The sequence below is a fragment of the Polistes dominula genome, unplaced genomic scaffold, assembly GCF_049000335.1.
Source record: "Polistes dominula isolate Pdom_NZ unplaced genomic scaffold, Pdom_raw_medaka contig_21, whole genome shotgun sequence".
Classification (NCBI taxonomy): Eukaryota; Metazoa; Arthropoda; class Insecta; order Hymenoptera; family Vespidae; genus Polistes; species Polistes dominula.
Genome location: NW_028301061.1, coordinates 1,585,734 through 1,600,484, shown reverse-complemented (window position 1 = coordinate 1,600,484; position 14,751 = coordinate 1,585,734). Strand labels below are relative to the sequence as shown.

The following is a 14,751-nucleotide window of genomic DNA, read 5'->3' as shown; positions in this document are numbered from 1 at the left end:
TCTTTTAATTGATCATATATGATTTACATTTTTCTTTGTACATTTAATTACTTCAAATATTATTATTATTAATATTTATTTTATTTATTTTTACATGATCAATTATGTATGTCGAATCAGTAAAAAGATTATAACCTTTTTTAAATTTCAATTTTAATTAATTTTCAACTCGAGATAATTTAACTTATCGATAGATACAAATCGATTTCTTTTTTGTGACGAACGAGTTGAAAGCTCTGACGCTAGGTGGTTCTGACATCGCTACCCTAGTTTTTTTCTCACGGCATTCCCCCACTCCTGATGGTGCTTGATACGACCTGTAGCACCACATATATATAATTTGTATATATATACACCAGGTAGCAACACAAGAAGGAACTTAGGATATCAACCTGATGTATATGTATGTGTTATATTATATATAGTTATAAAATATTGAGTTATTAACCTCGATTTTTTAAAATCAAGAATGATTAGTTGATGTAGTTGAATTTAAGGGTTATCTTTGTTACATTAGGTTACATTTATTAACAGTGTTAAATAGTCATTTTATTGTTTTTCTACAAATACAGATTTCACTGCCAGTAAAAGAAAACAACAAAAAGAACTTTCTTTTGAAAGAGTGTGCTGTGATTTATTAAAAATATAAGAATTATTTGAAAACACAATGAAACGAGACACGAATTCACCGTCTCCTGATGTGATCAATCAAATGGACGAAGAGGAAGTTATTTACAACGAAGATGTTATTGAAGTTATAGATCCTGATTCACTAAACAACGAAGAAGCAATAAAAATAGATCCAGAAAAAGAAGATGCAACTTTAGTATTCACTGGACACAAATCTGGTTTGTATACATTACACTTTTGTAATTGTTTGGACTTCTAACATAACAGATTTATCAATTCATTTTTGTAACATTAGGTTCTGTCTTTTGCGGTTTTTTAAGTAAGGCCGGAAAGATTGCAGTTACTGGAAGTGAAGAAGATAAGGCCTATGTTTGGGACACAACTACTGGAGAAATTATTTTAAATTGCACTGATCATAAAGATAGTATTATATTTGCTGAATTCAATTTTGATGAAACCTATTTGGCTACTGGTGATATGAGTGGTATCATACAATTGTGGAGATTAAGTGACAAATCTATGATATGGAATTACAATATGGGAGATGCTACAGTAAATATTATTTTATAGATTTACATTATTATTATTATTATTATTATTATTATTATTATTAATATAGTGTATTATTTTCAGTGGATGAAGTGGCATATGGCAGCTAATGTTTTAATCGCAGGTTCTGTAAATGGTGAAATTTTCATGTGGAAAGTACCTGATGGGGATTGCAAAGTTTTACAAGGTTTTGGAAACAGAACAGAAGCAGGTGTAATTTTACCTGATGGTATGTAACTAATGTTTGAAAAAATTATGTTTATAAATACACACATACTTACACTTACTTATGTATCAACAGGTAAACGACTAGCAGTTGGATATGAAGATGGTACAATTCGTGTATTTGATTTAAAATCAAATAACATGATATCAACAATTCCTTCTAATGTAGGCCATAATGCAGCCATAACAGCGCTCGATTGTTATATTGATAATAATTTAATATTATCAGCAGCAGTAGATGGAAAAACTATTCTTAGTATGGCGCATACTGGAAAGGTAATTGAATAGAAACAATTATTTGATTTTTTTTTTTTTAAACTGTAATTATATTATAATAAATTTTGTATCAATAAGATAAATGTCTTTATAAATGTTTACAGATAATATCTATATTACAAGACCTTAATAGTGAACAAGAAAATGATATGGAAGATTCTGATAGAAATTGGGTTGAGACAGTAGCTTTCTGTAAAGATCCAACATTTCAAGTAGCTGCTACAGGTAGTTTAAATGGAGAAATTTTTATTTGGGATATACCAAAACAGGTGATTAGTATGCTTTATTTAAATCATTTGATTATGAAGTGCTTAGAAATAAAATATGATACTTTGGTAATTTTATATATAAAGTATTTTAACGTCTTTAAAAAATGTTTAGATGCTCCGACACAAAATAGAACAAGAAGGTGGTATAAGTAAAATTTTATGGAAAGGTACAACATCATTGTTATTTTCTGGTGGACTTGATGGTATTCTCAGATGCTTTGATGCAAGAAATGGACTATGTTTACACCTATTTACAGGACATTCCAAAGATATTCTTGATTTACACATATCCGAGTAAGTAATAATAATAATGATAATTATTATTATTATATTTAATGATAAGTAAACTAATCAAACAATTCAATCTACAAATATTTTTAGAGAGGGACAAATCGTATTGACAACGTCTGATGATTTCACTGCGAGAATATTTGATATCTCAAATTTATTTTAATGTAATCTGATATCTAGGTATTTAAAAAATTTGTTATGCTCTTAAATATAATTACGAACATAGAAAAATATACATATTAGGAAAATAATAATCTATATCTATTTATCTTTATATTTTATACTGTTTTTGTACCATTCATTATCGATCGAGTATTTTTTATCTTTCCATTGAAAATGAGTTGGACCTTGATCTTCTCCATTTTCAAAACAAAAATGAATACTCAATTCAATAGCAATTTTAGATCTTACTAGGCCAATACCTCCTACTTTTTCAGGAGCAGGATGATACACTCTACCTGTTGTAGGGTCCATTAATAATTTTTCTGGTTCAAATGGTACCTGTAAATATTAATTGTACATCATTATTATATTTAAATTTAAATGTATACACATGTTTGTTTGTTTGTTTTTTTTTTTTTTTTGATTATTTACCCTAAGTAATTTTTCAGCATACGAATAACCAAACCAATCCTTCTTTTGATCAAGTTCTACATTATATTTTTCCATGATTTTCGTGAATACTATGGGAAGATCATCGCACTTAACAAAGTTCCTTTCTAAACCACATAGAGAGATGTATGGAAATTCTTCCATGTATCGTCCAGTATCATTTATTTTGAGTCGTTGGAAGAAAAATGTCAAAAATTTTTTGTCTGAAATAATATTTTATATTTTCCATCTGTAAATAGAATGACATTTGACTCGCCGAGTAAATTTTGTAATTACTTTTGTATAGCTTTGTAGGTCTACGCATTGATACATACCTTTGAAACAGGATGTAAAATTTCTAATACGTACATCATCCAAAAATAACTGTAAGTAATAAAATAATCATAAAAAATAACTCTCTCAATAATAATAATAATAAGATAAAATAAAAATATAAAAATTAATACACCATACCATGCCTTGATGATCAATATAATAAAAATATTCCCTTATACGTGGTTCTGGTGATTGACCTTGCACATAAGTTTTACAACCTCTTTTACATTTATTATAGATAAAACATTTTCTTGCATTCGTAATTACTTTATTAAAACATATATTGGTTAAAGTAAACATGTTTGTGATGATTACAATTTTAACAATCACACTTCTTTACCTTGACTTTGTATTATGGTTAAACTATAATAATAAATGAATAATTATTCAAATGAAAAAAAAAAAAAACTTTATATAGATTCTTATGTAAATATTAATGCAAACCTAAAGCTATTGACGCGAAGTAATTAGAATCTCATTGTTTATTAATTCTAATATCATAGTGTAAGTAAATTTTGCGCAATCCTTTGAATGGCGCATGGTATACCATACATACATACACACACACATACACATACACCAACGTTATCTTCACTTCACATATACGTATTTGATTATGTGTATGTAAGTCAGTCTGCTGTGGTCCTTCAACAATCGATATCGTATCTCGATATCGATTATCACGAAAGAGGTTATATTGTAAAATAATTACAACGATTAAGTTTAATCAATCCATGTGTTATAAATAATTTCTAAAGTTCATTAATTATATTTATTTATTGTATAAATTCATATTTTTAAGGATACAATTTGTGCACGTTTTTAAACGCAAGGAAGAAAGATTGAATCTTAACCTTAAAAAAAAAAACCTCGAATGAAAGAGCAACTTCGATATCAAAATAATTCGATATTTTTCAACGTCACTTCGCATCGCTACTCACGGACACACAGTCAGAGATTCAAGAAATGAGATACGACAGTTAATAAAGGTGAAACGAAGAAGTTTCATAAAAAAAAACGTCAGTTGAAAATTAATGGAAATAATAATAATATCGGAAGCCGGGTTGGATTAAAAGTTTCTCATCATGTCGTCAAGTTAATGGAAAGTTTAATTTTCGTATTTTTAAAAGGAATAACATCTTCAAACGAATAAAAATGTTACATTTAAATTCGTGCAAAAACTTATCCTACCACTACGATCTTCAATCTCAGACTGTTGTTCCTCCCAAATAAGTCTTGTACAACGCAATCTTCTTGGTCCCGGAATATGGCTTCGTCAACGAAGAGATCTTGGAAATTACGTGAGTGATTATTATTATTTTGCAGTTATTTTTTTTTTTTCATAGTATTTCTCCAAGATTTCATTATATTTCAAAGGAAGGATTATCGTTGGACGACTTTTAATTGGGGGGATTTGATTTGAAGTAAACAATTAATGTTTATCAAAGGATAGTATGTATCGAAGTGTACTCATACATATTCTATATACAGCATTCTATAATTATAGTCAGATCCTTTTTTGTATTCGTCTGACACATGTGTCACACACATGTCATTAAATCTTATATATAAGGAATTACTTTTCTAATTGTTAATACTGTGTTTCTTTACTTTTGTAGAGGATTTTGTTGCCCATGCATCAAATGTTAATTGTTTGGCATTGGGACACAAATCTGGTCGTGTTTTGGTCACTGGTGGCGATGACAAAAAAGTCAACTTATGGGCTGTTGGAAAACCTAATTGTATTATGGTATTTATTCAAAATATTATTATTATTATTATTATTTTCTTTTATGTTATACAATAAACATATTTATTTTTTGTTTATTTACGTAGAGCCTGAGTGGTCATACAACGTCAATAGAATGTGTAAGATTTGGTCAAACAGAGGATTTAGTATGTGCCGGTTCTCAGACAGGGGCATTGAAAATTTGGGACTTGGAACATGCTAAATTAGCTCGTACTTTGACAGGACACAAAGCAGGAATCAAATGTATGGACTTCCATCCTTACGGGGAATTATTAGCATCTGGAAGTTTGGACACTGCGATCAAATTGTGGGATATACGAAGGAAGGGTTGTATTTTTACCTATAAGGGACATAATCTGACAGTTAATAGTTTAAAATTTAGTCCTGATGGACAATGGATCGCTAGTGCAGGAGAAGAAGGCATGGTCAAGGTGAATTGTAATGATATTTCTAGAAATTTAATATTATTTTCCCATAGACACATGATATATCATTGAATTGTATTTTCTAGTAGTTATGGGATTTAAGAGCGGGAAGACAACTCAGAGAATTTTCAGAACACAGGGGACCAGCATTAACCGTTGAATTTCATCCACATGAATTTTTGTTAGCAAGTGGAAGTGCAGACAGAACAGTTCATTTCTGGGATTTGGAATCGTTTCAGCTTGTATCTTCCACAGAACAAAATCATTCATCAGGAATAAGGTAAATAAGATTTCTTTTTGTCATCGTTAATAATCATTTATATTTAATTACTATAAGAATATATTTTTTTAGGTGCCTATACTTCAGTCAAGGGGGAGAATGTCTTTTTGCTGGTAGTCATGATGTTTTAAAAGTCTATGGTTGGGAGCCAGGTAGAACATTAGATGCAGTTCCAACTGGCTGGGGCAAAGTACAGGATATAGCTGTAGCTCAAAATCAATTGGTAAAAATAAATATTAATAAATTATATTATTATTACTATTATTATTATTATTATTATTACAATAAAATAAATGTAATAACAGTAAAATATTACTTATTTTAGATCGGTGCAAGTTGCCATACTGCAAATGTTATCCTTTATGTCTGTGATTTAAAAAAAATAGCACCATTAGGAGGAGTATCGTTGTCTCCATTTAATCATGGAAATTCTTTGAGGAAAAGTTTTTCTAGAGAACGCCCACCTGAATTGAAGAAACATACGTAAGTACTTGTATTCTATAGGATGTTTGAAGTTATTCCAACCAAACAGTGTTTTTAATAGGTTGACATCGTTTGATTGGAAAAACTCTGCATATCATATTGAAATAAAAAATATATATTTCATTAAGTATATCATAAATTTATAGGTTAGATGTAAGAACAATAGAAGAAGCAGATAAGTCAGGCACGGATCCAGAAGATGAAGCGACCTATGCAGATATACCTAATGTTTCTGATTATCAGGACATATTTCAGCCTAACAGAGCTCGTAAATAAATTTTTCATATATAACATATTCATCCTAATTCAATATACTATTTAATCTAGTCATTTTCTACTATCTATCAGTGTTTATCTTTAATCACTTATAATGGTATACTTATCGGTATCATTTTTCATACATATAACTTAGACAATGTGGAATGTCGTTTGTGAATGGGCATGCTCTGCATGATATGTTTCAGTGTCTCGCACACCTCCACCAGAACCTGAGGCTTTCCAAGAGCCTCAAGATGTAGGTGAGTTTGTAAAAAAAAAAAAAAAAAAAAAAATAAAACTTCCCACTTGTCTTTGTTATTTTAACTGAAAATTGATTAACATTTTGATTAATTTTTCTATTTAAAAACATACACACTATATTACACAAATATTAATGTTACAAGTTGATCATAATATTAATTATAAATTGTATGTTTATTTCAGATCCTTCACAACCACAGGTACTACAAAATCTCTGTACATCAATATCAAATATAAGTACAATAGAATCAAGCGAAATGTCATCTATGCCATCATCATTGTCACCATCTCCAACGGTAACAACATTGTCACTAACCAAACCAGTGCCAGTACGTGTTCAACCGATAAGATCATCGACACCAATCCAAAGGAATGTTATAACCACGACCAGTCAAATTCGTGCTAATTTACAAGCAAACAATATGCTGAACAGATCGTCCAAAAATTTAGCTTCTATACCACCGCTTAAACAAAACATTACACCTTTTCCTGGAAAAAGAGCTGCACAAGCTAATGAAACAATACCATCACAGCCTTTGGGTCCACAAAGATCTAACTCGACTTTAACACCAAGAGTTGCACCAATGGCAGCTGTAATACCTGTTATGGATGATGGCAAATTAAAAAGTAGAGTGCCCAGTCCAGATTCGCCTAAGCATTACCTAAAGCGCCAAAATAGTTGTAGAGAAAGTGAACAAGGCTATGAAAGTGATTATCCTGTACAGTAAGTATACATTTTTTTTACTATATTCAATTTATTTCAAATAAAATACATATATTTATAATTTATGTGATATTATTATTTGTTGCAGAATTAATAATATAAGACATAGTCCCTCCGATCCTGCACTAAATAGACCAAACACAGCGCAATCAAGGTCAACGTCTTTAAATAGAAATTTTGCTAATTCTGCTACACTATCAGCCCGAAACACAACGACGACGGGAACCTCAACATTGAAAAAGAATAACAAATTACAAGTACTTCCAACCCCTAAAGTGGATTCAGTTACACAATTAAGATCACCAGTTGAAGATATTGATAAGGAAGAATTAGTTCCAATAAGTGCTGATAAACCTTATGGTTTAGATGTTGAAACATTTTTACCAGTAAGTTTACTGATCACTGATCTGATTGTAATGTGAGTTTGGTTTATTTAAATTATTAATGTTTAATTAAAAATTATAATTATTTGCAGAAAAGTAGTTACGCAGGATCTCCAGGATTAGCGTATTCGCAAATGGGAGTATTAGCAGAAATGTCGGAAGCAGAAGTATTAAATAGTATGATGCGAGGACATGAACCAATGATGACTGTACTCACCAGTAGACACCGTTCTTTACAAATCGTCTATTCCCTTTGGCATAATAAAGATCTTAAGGTATATTTTTTTGATTAATCTTATATATTAGAAAATAATTATTGGAAATGAAAAATACAATTATTTTCAATTTCAGTCAGCGATAGATTCAGCAGTTGCAATGAACGATCTTGCGATTATCGTTGATCTTCTGGGTATATTAACGTTGAAACCGTAAGTAAATAAATAATTACTTTTTTTTATTAAATGTTTCTTTTTTCTTTTTTTACTCATACTGATTTATTTGTTATTTGCAGAACCATCTGGAATTTGGATTTGTGCAATTTACTTCTCGGGCCTATAGCTGAACTCGTTCAAAGTAAATTCGAAATGTAAGTATAACTGTTCAAATTCTTTTGTAAATTGAATTCATGGACCAAAACTTAAAACCTAAATAATACACGCATGTCACAAGGGTGTCCGGTACTTTGGGTATTATGTTAGAACGAATAGAACTTAGGTGTACTGTCATAGTTTTCTATAGGAATGGCTAATTTAGTGTGGGGTAGGGAAATACGATCGAAACGTGCAGTAAGAAAAGGAGGGTACGCTAAATTAGCCAAAACAATAAGAGGATACTGACAGATGCAAATTCGTGTCACAATTCTCATCGTGAATATCCATCCCTCCCCTCCCTTTGTTAGTTTCGATTGAAATTTGAAGTGGTAAGCGTGCGTGCATATGTTGATAGAGATTTTACTTTGTCAATCTTTGTCAATCAACGTGGTTTTATTCTTTTGATAAAATACAATAAAACTATCACGTATCCTTTTGAATATTCACAATCCTTTTTTTTTTTCAGTCCTTAAAAGGATTTAATTTCTTCTTTTTTTAAGATGAGAACATGTACAAATGTTATTATATTGTTTATTTATTTAAATTAATTTTATTTCATTACAAGAATTTGTTTAATTCCATAATGTGATTAATATTAAATAAAAAAAAAGAATAAGAGGGGTAGTACATGTATATATTTTGATAATATCAGATATCACAATTTGTATGTAAATACTTGTAAATTTTGTACGGTTCGTTTGATACGGTTATTTGATAGATCTGCCTTTGGTAAGATCCCGTGAGAAAAAAAATGTTAGAGGATGAAAATCTAAACTTGTAATTGCTAAGCGTGTCATAGGGGTGAAATCTGCTGTCCTCCCTCATAGTTTCCCTGTTTCTCATTCAATGTTCTTTTAACTTAGTCGTTTGTTATTTATAGATTCCTTATTTTTTTTTCTTTTTTTTTTTTAAGTAAAATAAAGAAAAACCATACATTTATAACTAAAACATAATTATTATATATATAATCGATTTTTGTTATTAATATATTAATTATTGTATAATGCAATTTTATTCAAGAAATAATTGACAAATGAAATGACAAATGAAATAAAATGTTATAAACTAATTTTGATAAAATAATGTTTAGTTATTATAAAAGTGTATTGAATAATAGCTAGCGTCCATGATATCTTTTGAAATCCATGAAAGATGAGCGTTAGAAATAAAATCGTTTCGATGCGTGTCCTGCATTTATGGGCTCGCTTATGATTCGTTTCGGTGATTCAAAACGGGAGTTTCGGTTGAACCCTTTATCATCGACCAACAGGAAGCGCATCGAATCGTTCGGGCGAGTCTTTGCTAACTTTCGTTATTTATTGGGATCGTTATGGTCCAATAATTTTTTTTTTTTTTTGTAACACCTTAGTTACCCGTAACACCATTTTTTTTCTTCCTTATAGTTCACATTAACTCCCACATTTACAATTTTGTGTGTTCCTTCTTTAACACTAGATATACCATACCAGTCATTTTAAATGATCCCGCCATTTTCATTGAAAATGTCTACTTCATGTAACATGTGAATTTTATAAATAATTAAGCATTTTGTTATTTAAAAATATCTATAAATTCATTTATCTATGAAAATTATTATTCTTAAATAAAAAGTATTGTATTATCAACCAGTCATTTTGACTAGTGTGGTATAATGAAAATGGCGGTATATGTAGTGTTAATATTATATTATTATCAACAAAAGTGTATCATTATTGTTTGATTGATGATTTTATTAATTAATTATAAAAGAACAAGAGTAATATCAAAATAATTATATATTATTTATTTACAGGTACATAACCGTAGGTTTATCGGCATTGAGACTTATTTTACGTAATTTTGCTTCTGTAATTAAATCCAATATGGAAGCACCTCTTCACACCATAGGCGTTGATGTTTCACGAGAAGAACGGTTAGTATAATTACAAATTCAATTATAATTTAACAAACAATTGTTTTTATTATTGTTTAGTTCCATTATTAATACTTTAATGGCCGCTCACACAATATGTGTGTGATGACAGTCGGAACACACATTGACAGTTATTTTATTTATAACTTTATATACATATATTTAAAATTATATATATATATATATATATATATATAATTAAATTTAATGTTTTTGGTTTGATATTAATTTATTCGTGAATGACAATATAAAGTTTGTTTTTAAAATGAATTCTTGAAAAATATTACCGGGAGGTCCCTGTGACGACGTTTGAATTGCGTACACGTGCGCGGCCATTAATGTGTTAACATAGATTTTTAATACATACATTTGATTTTTACAGATATAATAAGTGCCTGTCTTGTTACGAAAAATTATCAACGATACGTGGTATACTTTTGAAAAAGCAATCAGCACCAGGTAAATTAGGAGCAACCTTTCGTGAATTAAGTGTCCTAATCAGGAGCCTCGAGTGACGAAAACGACAGCGTCTAAGACGTATATGAACTTCTATTATTGAACTAACATATTATCATAATCATCATCATCATCATCATCATCATCATCATTATCATCATAATCATCATTATAATAATCATCGTCGATTCGCATTTAGAGGTGGGCTGTTTAAAAGGCCAACGTATGAATGAGAAAGACAATCATCTTCTTTTGAAGAAGAAGACGAAGAAGAAGAAAGTGCCTGTTGTTTTAGTTGTTGTTGTTACTTCAGTGTATTAACCAACTTTTCCACTGAGGTGTTTCCAAAAAAGAAGAAGATAAAGAAAAAAAAGAAAAAAAAACAAGGCACTTGGATTTTTCGGTCCACTTGATATAATAAAATATTTTCTTCCTGTGTCGGTGATGTGAACATAAAAAGAGAAAAAAAAAACAAAAAAAAGAAAAAGAAAAAGAAAAAAAAGAAATGAAGTAACAGTATTGAAGAAGAAGAATTAAATAATGGTGGGAGTTTAATAACTGTTAAAACTAAATTTTGACTGAATTATAATATTGATCGTGTAATTATTATTATTATTCTTATTATTATTATTATTAATGTTATTATTATCATTAGTAGTATTATTCTTATTATTATTATTAATGTTATTATTATTATTATTATTATTATTAACGATCAATATACGCGTAAATAGTATTTGTTATAATCGATTAACACAAAAGAGAATAATGTGAGTGAAAGAAGAAAGGGAAGAAATGACAACGTAAGAAAAAAAAAAACAAAAAAAGAAAATAATCGAATAATCCTGCTTATATATTTTGCGTATTTGAAAAAAAAATGTTTTTATTAGAAAAAAAAAAAAATTGAAAAAAATAAAAATAAAAAAGAGAGAGAGAAAGAAAGAGAGAAATAAATAAAGAAATAAATCATCGAAGAGAGCGTCCAGTGTGACAACATAAAAAAAAAAAAAACAGAAGAAAAAGTAAATATATTATTTAATAATAGTTTTACAATTTTTCTTCTTGACACTTTTTCGTGTCTTCGATTTCTTGCCAGTTTTTGACTGAATGAAAATAGTAAAAGAAAAAAAGAAATAAAATGGAGGGTGGCATAGTGAGTTGTTTAATTAATTAATTAATTAATTAATTAATTCATTCATTCATTCATTCATTTACTAAAAAAAGTAAAAATAAAAATAATAAAATGCGTTGATGAACTTTGATTGAGAGAATTAACTGTAATAAACTAATGATTAACAAGAAACAAATGAAAAAGACATCGGAGAATAAGAAAACGAATATTAAAACAATAACAACATTATCTTTTTTTTTTTTTTTTTTAGCTAGTTTAATAAAAAAAAAAAAAAACAAAACAAACAAAAAGTAATTGTATTTTTGCAAGAGCCATTTATGCTCGTTTATTACTAATAAAGGGTTCTAATTATAGGTTATGTCTAAAAGAAACAACACAACAAACAAAAAAATACAAAAAAAAAAAAACCTTTGTAATTATGCTAGCAATTAACTTAATCTTATATTTATATAAATGATACAAAAAAAAAAAAAAGAAGAAAAGTAAAAAAAGAAAATGGATGAAACTCTAACCATTATTGCAAAGAAAAACAAAAAAATAGTAAAAGGGGGAAAAAAACAATGTCTCAACGATGATGAATTAAATTCTGTCTCCTCTTTTGTACATAAAAAAAAAAAAAAAAAGAAAACAATAGAAAAAAAAAAAATAACGAAAATCTTCCCAAGAAAAAGAAGAAGAAGAAGAAGAAGAATACAAGAAAATAATAATATAAAAAAAATGAGATGTGAAAAATCGCTGTGCATCATGTAAATAATTAAAATATTGTGCAATATCAACTTAAGTTCATATATATATATATACATATATACATAAATATTCTTTCTTTTTCTTTTATTAAAAAAAAAAAAACGAAAAAAAAAGAAGAAAAAAGATTTAAAAAAAAAAAAAAGAAAAGGAATTTTTTTCCATATATTTTATTTGATTTGTTTGTGTTTTTTGTTGTTGTTATTGGCAAAATATTTCACACGAGTTTATTTCTAATTAAATTATGCGGATGATCTCTTCGACGGACTTTTGGAGGAAAAAAAAGGACAAAACAAAAACAATTCAGGCTAAAAAGAAAAACAAAAAATGAAAAACTCCTCGCTCAAATTAAAAAAAAAACACGAAAATACCAATAGCTGTATTTAACACACAACCGACGATTTTATTCTTCTATTTTATTTTTATTTGTATTTTTATTTTGATATATATATATATACATACATACATACACTAATGAAAAAAAAAAAAAAAATAGCCTAAAAAAAATCATGTCACGGCTTCCGTCCAATATCCATAATATATTTTTATAAGTCGAAGAATACAAAAAGAGAATAAACAAAATGGACAAAGATTATAAAAGAAAAAGAAGAAAAAAATAAATAAATAAATGGAAAGAATGATTTAAGAAAGAAACAAAAGTGTGTGGGTGGTGCGTCGTCTCGTATATTTAAAGGACATATAAGTGTGTGCGTGTGTTGTATGTGTCCACTGCTGCCGCATGTATGATGCATTTGCGAGAAACTTTGAAGAAACAAAAAAAAAAAGAAAAAAAGAAATAGATAAACAAAACACAACACGTGACACAATGAAAAATACAATTATTTCTAAGTGGCGCTTAAGTGAAAGATATTTTTTTAAATCGTGCAATTCATCGATTTATCTTCATCGACATTTTCTTAACTTCCTTTCAAATATCTTTCAATTTAAATTATCCACATTTTTATTTTATTTGTTTTATTTTTTTCTTCCCCCCCCCGCTCATTGTTACCCCTTCTACAAACCCCCCGCCGCCCCGCCCCCCTCGTTTTCGTTACTAATCGAATCAAATAATTTGCTGTGTTTTGAGAGATATGAAAAGGTTTTCATGGAAAATGTTTATAGTCTACTACTTCTCGTGTGATTACAGCAAAAAGATTTAAAAAAAAGAAAAAAGAAAAAAAAAAATGAATAATAATAATAATATAACATTTCTTTACAATGACATTTAATTTCATATACCTAATTTTTTTTTATCCTTGATATTATTATTATTAAATAAACACATTCCCGTTTCTTCCTGTAAATAATAATTGTATAAAAAAAAAAAAAATATTGGATTCAATTTCATTGAACTTGTATTACCCTGAATTGAATTTTCAATTAAATTTTGAATTATTCGTTTAATGTTGAGGTATTTTTTTTTATGTATCGCGTTGATCTTGACTTGAATGAAAAGCAAAAAAAAAGTAAAAAGGGTGTACAAGTTACATGAATCATCCACCTTCTCCGACACCACCCCCACCACCACCACCACCACCACCCTGCACGTTTCAAAATGAACGATAGAATTTTTTTTGTATTCTCCTTCCTGACAGAGAATAAGATCCGATCAGTATACTCATCGATCAACGCCTACTTTTCTTTTCTTTTTTTTTTTTATCGCACCAGTACCGATAACTTAGTTTACTTTATACAGTATAGAAAAAAAAAAAAGAAAGGAAAAGGAAAAAAAAACACAAGGATAGGTCTTGAAGGATTAGATTTGTATCTTTATTTGCATCAACGATCAAGTCCTTTTTTATTTTTTTTTTTATTTCACAATTCAAATTTAACTGTATATTACATTCATTCAAATTCTGAACACTTTTTTTGTACTCAATTGGAAATATTATTTTTTTTTTTATATTTGTTTTTAATTTTTCAATATTAACATTTTTTTCAAAGTATAAGTTAAACATAGGAATTTTTATAATCCGATTAGAAATATTATTTGTACGAATTTGTTTAAATACTTAAGATTGATGATGGTCTCTGTCTCTTAGAAAGGTTTGTGCACTTTTTAAACAGAGTTAAAAATATCGATTCCCCTCCTCTCTCTTTCTCTTTCTTTCTTTCTCTTTTTTACCAGTGTTATATATATCTAAATACATGCATAACCTATAAAGTGTGCAAATATTCTCCTTTCG

General features: G+C 28.4%; 3 protein-coding genes across 5 annotated transcripts; 2 read left to right on the top strand and 1 right to left on the bottom strand.

Moving 5' to 3' along the window:
- Window positions 1–252: 252 nt before the first annotated feature.
- Window positions 253–2,494, top strand: LOC107069279 (angio-associated migratory cell protein). Of its 2 annotated transcripts, XM_015326451.2 has the most exons (8): window positions 253–403; window positions 573–848; window positions 926–1,182; window positions 1,264–1,408; window positions 1,481–1,680; window positions 1,785–1,949; window positions 2,062–2,243; window positions 2,331–2,494. In XM_015326451.2, exons 2-8 carry the CDS (start codon window positions 668–670, stop codon window positions 2,401–2,403), a joined length of 1,203 nt encoding a protein of 400 aa, XP_015181937.1. In that variant the 5' UTR covers window positions 253–403; window positions 573–667; the 3' UTR covers window positions 2,404–2,494. The 2 variants fall into 2 exon arrangements, with proteins under 2 accessions (XP_015181937.1, XP_015181938.1); XM_015326452.2 differs by lacking the exon at window positions 253–403 and having other exon boundaries at window positions 429–848.
- LOC107069280 (UPF0598 protein CG30010) lies at window positions 2,364–3,755 on the bottom strand. The gene is made up of 5 exons (XM_015326453.2): window positions 3,612–3,755; window positions 3,306–3,530; window positions 3,167–3,215; window positions 2,835–3,055; window positions 2,364–2,741 (listed from the first exon to the last, which is right to left on the bottom strand). The coding sequence occupies exons 2-5, from the start codon at window positions 3,465–3,467 to the stop codon at window positions 2,502–2,504; spliced, it is 672 nt and encodes a 223-aa protein (XP_015181939.1). The 5' UTR covers window positions 3,468–3,530; window positions 3,612–3,755; the 3' UTR covers window positions 2,364–2,501.
- Window positions 3,756–4,327: 572 nt separating this feature from the next.
- Window positions 4,328–12,933, top strand: kat80 (katanin p80). Of its 2 annotated transcripts, XM_015326449.2 has the most exons (15): window positions 4,328–4,468; window positions 4,787–4,917; window positions 5,004–5,348; window positions 5,432–5,622; window positions 5,695–5,845; window positions 5,948–6,105; window positions 6,252–6,373; window positions 6,570–6,623; window positions 6,808–7,348; window positions 7,437–7,734; window positions 7,824–8,006; window positions 8,083–8,159; window positions 8,243–8,317; window positions 10,114–10,233; window positions 10,616–12,933. In XM_015326449.2, the coding sequence occupies exons 1-15, from the start codon at window positions 4,435–4,437 to the stop codon at window positions 10,746–10,748; spliced, it is 2,613 nt and encodes an 870-aa protein (XP_015181935.1). In that variant the 5' UTR covers window positions 4,328–4,434; the 3' UTR covers window positions 10,749–12,933. The 2 variants fall into 2 exon arrangements, with proteins under 2 accessions (XP_015181935.1, XP_015181936.1); XM_015326450.2 differs by lacking the exon at window positions 6,570–6,623.
- The last annotated feature ends 1,818 nt before the right edge of the window (window positions 12,934–14,751 follow it).